Consider the following 8,092-nt stretch of genomic DNA (forward strand, 5'->3'; position numbering starts at 1 on the left):
ATAAATAACTATTAATATTAACTTTCTATAAAAAAGTGAAAACAGTCATTTTATACTTTATATATTTTATACTTTAAAAATTGAAAACATTTGGAAACATTTTCTGTCGTCTTTAGATACTAGTAAGTATTTTCTAAAATAACATTAAATAAAAAAATTGGAAAATAAAAAAAGACTTTTCTAAAAATAATAATAATAATAAAATAAAACAATATTTGGGTTTGTGTTAGTCTGTAGTCATTGTTATTAATTTTATATAAAAAAAAGAAATCTACAGTATTTCTTCATTTAGCCAAACAATCATGTGTGTGTGTGTGTGTGTGTGAACACTCACAGTCCATGGCCATGCCCACCGAGACGCACTTCTTGAAGCGGCACAGCTGGCACTGGTTGCGGGTGATTTTATCAATAATGCAACAGCTGTCATATTTACAGGAATAGGAAGGGTGAAGATTCTTCTGTATTGTCCTCCTAAAGAAACCCTGGGAGCAGACGAAAGCAAATTAATAAGTAAGCACAGACTGATTATGATTATGAAGTGGTTCAGTGTTTGGAAATCTCACCTTGCAGCCCTCACATGTGATGCAGCGGTAATGGTAGCCGGTGGCCTTGTCTCCGCATACCACACATGGCTCATCTTTCTCCAGGTAACTGGGAATATACCCTGGAACAGAGATGATCTTCACTAGAAGAGGAGGAGGAGATGAGTTGTTACAGCAGAACACACACACACACACACACACACACACACACACACATACACATGCACGCCATGTTTTATGGGGACATTCCATTGACTTAACGGTTTTTATACTGTCCAAACTTTCTATTTTCTATCCCCTTACCCTAACCCTACCCCTAAACCTAACCAACGCACCAAACTTTCTGCATTTTTAGATTTTCAAAAAACTTATTTTTGTATGATTTATAAACTGCTTTCCTCATGGGAACCATGTCCTCACAAATACAGAAATGACTGGTATTAACCATCCTTGTAGGTACATTTGATCCCCGCAATGTAGGGAATACCAGGACCACACACACACACACACACACACACACACAAACATTGCCTCTACAACCCTGAAAAACTATTCCAGCAACACTGATTTTCATATTGTTAATAACTCCTTTTGTGTTTTGGGAAGTCATAAGAGTTTCGAGAATCAAAAGTGTGAGGAGATGATAACAGTATTTTTAGTTTATTCCAAAATGATCTGTGGACAGTGTTGAACTGTGGACTAATCGTTCTTAACAAGTCTCAAAGATCTAAATATTTATTTTTGTTAGCTGCATTCAAAATCTGCTTGTCTCGAAACACAGAAAGGGCACATTTGGGCATCACAGGCCCAAAATGTTTAGGTCTAGACTGCAGTGACACCAGATCCAAAATGCTTACCAGAAGTGCTCTTCAAAGAGCATTGACTATTCTTTCTTTTTCTCTTCACTCCATTCGGCCAGCTGGAGAAAAAGAGCAGAGGGGAAATAAGTATACGGTAAAATCAGAAATGATTTTTCTATTTCTATTTTACAATAATTACATTTTACAAAACCTATTTAAAATTTAAAATGTTAAAAAGCCTCTTATATACACAATCGTTGAAAGTTTGGGGTTGGTATGATTTTTAATATTTTTGAAAGAAAGAAATCTCTTATTCTCACCAAGACTGTATTTATTTGATCAATAATATGGTAATAACACTAATATTGTGAAATATTATTAGAATTGTAAATAACTTTTCTCATTTAATATATTTTAAATGTAACAAAAAATCAATGTCGTGCTGCTTAATATTTTGTGGAAAACTATGATACAGGATTCTTTGAATAGAAAGTTAAAAAGATCAACATTTATTTGAAATATCATTTTTTTTAACATTATAAATATCTTTAACTGTCACTGTTGACCAACTGAATGCATCCTCACTAAATAAAAGTATTTATTTATTTAAAAAAAACTTTTGAAAGATAGTGTAGCATGCATTTCATTATTATTTCCATTGTTTTACAGTACATATCGTAAGGCCTAACGGTGAAAATGGAAATCATGCCCAAACACTCCACTTGTCGGTCATTGGTCAGACAAACAGACAAACATTGGTTGAGTCAGTCTAGTCAGAATGTTCAAACAAACACAATAATGAGAGACTGTTAATTGACCTATGAATGACTTTCTATAGTTGTTTCTGCATATTAAGCTCAGAAGTGACAAACAATTTTAACACGAAAACATTCAAACACTTTCTTTCTTCCGTGGAATATATATTAAGATACTTTAAGAAATGTGTCACTCTCATAGAGTGGAGGTCAATGGTAACCAAAACATTTATTGGTTTAGTAGTTACCAACATTTTTCAGATGATCTTATTTGTGTTCCACATAACACATAACAGTATCATTCATACAGATTTGGAGCAACATGAGGGTGAATAAATGCTGACAGAATTTTCATTTTGGGTGAACTATCCCTTTAACTAAGTGGGCAAAATACATACATGTGGTGACCACGCGGTGGCACTGTTTAAAATAATTTCACACTGCATTATTCACCTCAGCTGACCGCCATAATTTGTCTATCAACAGTGTTGCATCGCCTTGCAAAACTAAAGGAAGAGCAACAGACTAAACCACAAGACGGTTTCATGCGTTAAATTCATGTGACTGCCTTCATGACTCCAAAACCACAATGAAATTCATAAGCAACACTTTCAAGTTCCTCAGTTGGTAGTGAACAACAACAGAAGTCGCTGTCTACATGTGCAGGTTATGAACTCACTAGCAGCGTACAGCAAATGAACCCGACACACCTCCGTGAACCAGCACATAGTCCAGTTGATGCGAGGCAATTCTTGTGTTTATAGAGCTGAACACAACAACGCATAGTATATACACTAGTGTTACATTATTTATTTACTGCATGAAGATAGTGCTATATTACAAATGACCAAAACATGACAAATCTACTGAGCTCAAAGCCTACAACATGACTGCAAACATTGCAAATTACTGAAATGAATGAGAACACAATCAAATGCAATACATTCTAATGCAATCCCGCATTATCAGTCATGTGGGATTTGAGATTCATTAAACACACATACACACACACACAAGATACCCAAGCACTGACAACTTTTTCTCTTCTCTATTGGACAGCACAGTATTAAGTCCAACTGACAATCTGCCCGTACATCCACAGACACGACTGAACAAACAGAGGGAATGGGATGGATGGAGAAAGAACATTTATATTCTAACCTGTTGATATAATGGGGCTGTAAAATGTGCATGACTGCCGTCTCCCTCCTCTCGCCAAGCTGTCAGCAATCTATCTGCAGTAACAGGGACTCCGCCATGTTTTATGGGGACATTCCATTGACTTAACGGTTTTTATACTGTCCAAACTTTCTATTTTCTATCCCCTTACCCTAACCCTACCCCTAAACCTAACCAACGCACCAAACTTTCTGCATTTTTAGATTTTCAAAAAACTTATTTTTGTATGATTTATAAACTGCTTTCCTCATGGGAACCATGTCCTCACAAATACAGAAATGACTGGTATTAACCATCCTTGTAGGTACATTTGATCCCCGCAATGTAGGGAATACCAGGACCACACACACACACACACACACACACACACACAAACATTGCCTCTACAACCCTGAAAAACTATTCCAGCAACACTGATTTTCATATTGTTAATAACTCCTTTTGTGTTTTGGGAAGTCATAAGAGTTTCGAGAATCAAAAGTGTGAGGAGATGATAACAGTATTTTTAGTTTATTCCAAAATGATCTGTGGACAGTGTTGAACTGTGGACTAATCGTTCTTAACAAGTCTCAAAGATCTAAATATTTATTTTTGTTAGCTGCATTCAAAATCTGCTTGTCTCGAAACACAGAAAGGGCACATTTGGGCATCACAGGCCCAAAATGTTTAGGTCTAGACTGCAGTGACACCAGATCCAAAATGCTTACCAGAAGTGCTCTTCAAAGAGCATTGACTATTCTTTCTTTTTCTCTTCACTCCATTCGGCCAGCTGGAGAAAAAGAGCAGAGGGGAAATAAGTATACGGTAAAATCAGAAATGATTTTTCTATTTCTATTTTACAATAATTACATTTTACAAAACCTATTTAAAATTTAAAATGTTAAAAAGCCTCTTATATACACAATCGTTGAAAGTTTGGGGTTGGTATGATTTTTAATATTTTTGAAAGAAAGAAATCTCTTATTCTCACCAAGACTGTATTTATTTGATCAATAATATGGTAATAACACTAATATTGTGAAATATTATTAGAATTGTAAATAACTTTTCTCATTTAATATATTTTAAATGTAACAAAAAATCAATGTCGTGCTGCTTAATATTTTGTGGAAAACTATGATACAGGATTCTTTGAATAGAAAGTTAAAAAGATCAACATTTATTTGAAATATCATTTTTTTTAACATTATAAATATCTTTAACTGTCACTGTTGACCAACTGAATGCATCCTCACTAAATAAAAGTATTTATTTATTTAAAAAAAACTTTTGAAAGATAGTGTAGCATGCATTTCATTATTATTTCCATTGTTTTACAGTACATATCGTAAGGCCTAACGGTGAAAATGGAAATCATGCCCAAACACTCCACTTGTCGGTCATTGGTCAGACAAACAGACAAACATTGGTTGAGTCAGTCTAGTCAGAATGTTCAAACAAACACAATAATGAGAGACTGTTAATTGACCTATGAATGACTTTCTATAGTTGTTTCTGCATATTAAGCTCAGAAGTGACAAACAATTTTAACACGAAAACATTCAAACACTTTCTTTCTTCCGTGGAATATATATTAAGATACTTTAAGAAATGTGTCACTCTCATAGAGTGGAGGTCAATGGTAACCAAAACATTTATTGGTTTAGTAGTTACCAACATTTTTCAGATGATCTTATTTGTGTTCCACATAACACATAACAGTATCATTCATACAGATTTGGAGCAACATGAGGGTGAATAAATGCTGACAGAATTTTCATTTTGGGTGAACTATCCCTTTAACTAAGTGGGCAAAATACATACATGTGGTGACCACGCGGTGGCACTGTTTAAAATAATTTCACACTGCATTATTCACCTCAGCTGACCGCCATAATTTGTCTATCAACAGTGTTGCATCGCCTTGCAAAACTAAAGGAAGAGCAACAGACTAAACCACAAGACGGTTTCATGCGTTAAATTCATGTGACTGCCTTCATGACTCCAAAACCACAATGAAATTCATAAGCAACACTTTCAAGTTCCTCAGTTGGTAGTGAACAACAACAGAAGTCGCTGTCTACATGTGCAGGTTATGAACTCACTAGCAGCGTACAGCAAATGAACCCGACACACCTCCGTGAACCAGCACATAGTCCAGTTGATGCGAGGCAATTCTTGTGTTTATAGAGCTGAACACAACAACGCATAGTATATACACTAGTGTTACATTATTTATTTACTGCATGAAGATAGTGCTATATTACAAATGACCAAAACATGACAAATCTACTGAGCTCAAAGCCTACAACATGACTGCAAACATTGCAAATTACTGAAATGAATGAGAACACAATCAAATGCAATACATTCTAATGCAATCCCGCATTATCAGTCATGTGGGATTTGAGATTCATTAAACACACATACACACACACACAAGATACCCAAGCACTGACAACTTTTTCTCTTCTCTATTGGACAGCACAGTATTAAGTCCAACTGACAATCTGCCCGTACATCCACAGACACGACTGAACAAACAGAGGGAATGGGATGGATGGAGAAAGAACATTTATATTCTAACCTGTTGATATAATGGGGCTGTAAAATGTGCATGACTGCCGTCTCCCTCCTCTCGCCAAGCTGTCAGCAATCTATCTGCAGTAACAGGGACTCTGAGCTGGTAGGATGACACTTCTCTCTCTCTCTCTCTCTCTCTCTCCACACACTCCTCCTCCTGCCACGGCTCCTGTGCATCAGCCCTGTGAGCCCCACCTCTCCTCCATCACTAACCCTCCTCTCATCTTCCTCTTCACTCTCTCGCTGCTTTTGTCTAAGCCAGGCAAAGGACCATCTGTCATCTGTCTTTACATACAAATGGACTGCTACAGTGTTGTCATTTCCACATACTTCAGATATCAATGCTCAGTTTCTAGCATATTAATACATTCATGCATAAATCATCAACAGAACTGTGTTAGACCAGAACACAGCACTATAAATCTTCAGTGCATCAATTCAATGCACAAACATTATGTTTGGTATACAGAGAGGTCCAAAATACTAGTGAAAATACTTCTGTTTTGCATTATTCTAAACAAATATTTGTCCTAATATATAATACTTAATATTGATAATATAAATAATGTAATATTGATAATAATACAATTATTAGTTTAATAATTTATTTGTAAATAATTTAGTTTAGTATAATAATATAATATTATAATGTATAATAATGCATTTAATTTATTATATAACAATAATAACAAAAACATTATTAACAATAATGATGATGATGATAATGATGACTATTATGGTTGTTGTTAATTTTTCATTTATTACATGTATTATTATTATTATTATTATTAGCATAACAAATTGAGTGTTTTATTAACATGAATATGAGAATGTGAAAAATCTTAAATATTTCATATTAATTTTATGTCATAACATTTATTTGATAATATTAATGTTTTTGCTGGTTTACCTTTTTATGCATGCAAATATACAGTGGAAATCTGTAAACAAAATTTTATTAAAAGACGTTTTATGATTTCAAACATTTTAAATCAAAGAAATATTATTCCCAAATCTCCTCAGACTTTTGCACCTCACTGCATAGTTTTAGCACACATCTAGTTAGAAAATCAATTTTTTTTATTATTTAACAGATGCTGCATTTCTTTAAGTACGAACATGTTAAAAATGAGAGTTTCTATCCTCTTGAATCTCGTGGCTAAATCTACACGTGAGCTGATGACACATCAAACCAAAATCCACGTCAAAGTTCCAATTCCTCCTTTTTAATTCCCGCACATGCTTTTGAGGAGAGAGGAACTGAGGCGCTGAGAGATGAACGTGCACACTCACAGTGAATAAGCCTTTAAATGCTCACTCACGCGTGCCTTCTGCTAATCAAATTACAGAGGCGTAATTAAATGGCTGGTCGAGGCGAGGTAGGTCGCAGGACAAATCTGCCTTTCAGGGAACCATCTGAAACTTCTCTAGCTGCATAATAATCCCACAACTGACCCATAGGGCCCTGAAACTGTGTGTGATAGTGTGTGCGGTGGTGCGCATGCAGCAACTGAACGTCTGGGGGGAGGGCACGACCATGAGGCAACACATGTGAGAGACACGTGCTTGGACGCTCCAAACACAAATACACACACACACACTCTGCCTCAATGACACACACTGGTCCGAGACAATCCATCGACTGTCGTAATGATTCAGTGTCCTGAATTGTCCCTTGCTACACAGTGGCCCCATCTGGCTTCTGTACCTCTCTCTCTCTCTCCTGCACTATAATCTCACTCTCTATTTGTCATATTCCATATCTAATCGTATCATCTAATCGTAAAACACTTCACACACTTGGATGAATCATCAGGCACTCTGGATTACAATTGCATTCAGTTAGGTGATGTTAAAGACTTCTTGCTTCTTGCATATGTGCACTGTAATGACTCCTTATAATGGTTTAAATGTTATATTAATGTTTATATTTGATTTTATAATATACTTGAATCTGATTGATAAGTCAAAGCATAGAGGGCTCAAATATGTTTGTATAATGACGCTACACTGTATTATTGACCATTGTACCTGGTAGCCAATCTAGCTACTGTCATGTCTCTCTTATCACTCTGCAGCCTCTTTCATATAACATAATTAAATAATTGCAACTCAGTATTTCATGTCCATGTCCATTTAATTATTTATTTGGTAAGTTGTAAGTGTGACAATTCGTGAAAACACCTCTATTTTGATTTAATCAAATAGAATACTTCATAATAATTGGCATTACCATAAAAATAATTAAAAACAC

General features: G+C 35.3%; 1 protein-coding gene across 4 annotated transcripts in view; it reads right to left on the bottom strand.

Annotated features, from left to right (window-relative positions):
- LOC107688087 (thyroid hormone receptor alpha-A-like) overlaps positions 1-8,092 on the bottom strand; it is a 37,564-nt gene that overhangs the window by 8,835 nt on the left and 20,637 nt on the right. The window contains exons 1-4 of one of the 4 annotated variants that reach the window (XM_016485643.1): positions 5,843-5,903; positions 3,984-4,045; positions 564-685; positions 335-482 (exon numbers count right to left, since the gene is read on the bottom strand). In XM_016485643.1, the coding sequence (XP_016341129.1) occupies positions 335-482; positions 564-685; positions 3,984-4,045; positions 5,843-5,874 (364 nt within the window). In that variant the 5' untranslated portion in view covers positions 5,875-5,903. Of the gene's footprint in view, positions 1-334; positions 483-563; positions 686-1,399; positions 1,462-3,258; positions 3,320-3,983; positions 4,046-5,842; positions 5,904-8,092 lie in introns of those variants that run through there. The other 3 variants (XM_016485645.1, XM_016485644.1, XM_016485642.1) reach the window with 3 other exon arrangements.

Source organism: Sinocyclocheilus anshuiensis, unplaced genomic scaffold, assembly GCF_001515605.1.
Source record: "Sinocyclocheilus anshuiensis isolate Anshui unplaced genomic scaffold, SAMN03320099.WGS_v1.1 scaffold249, whole genome shotgun sequence".
NCBI lineage: Eukaryota > Metazoa > Chordata > Actinopteri > Cypriniformes > Cyprinidae > Sinocyclocheilus > Sinocyclocheilus anshuiensis.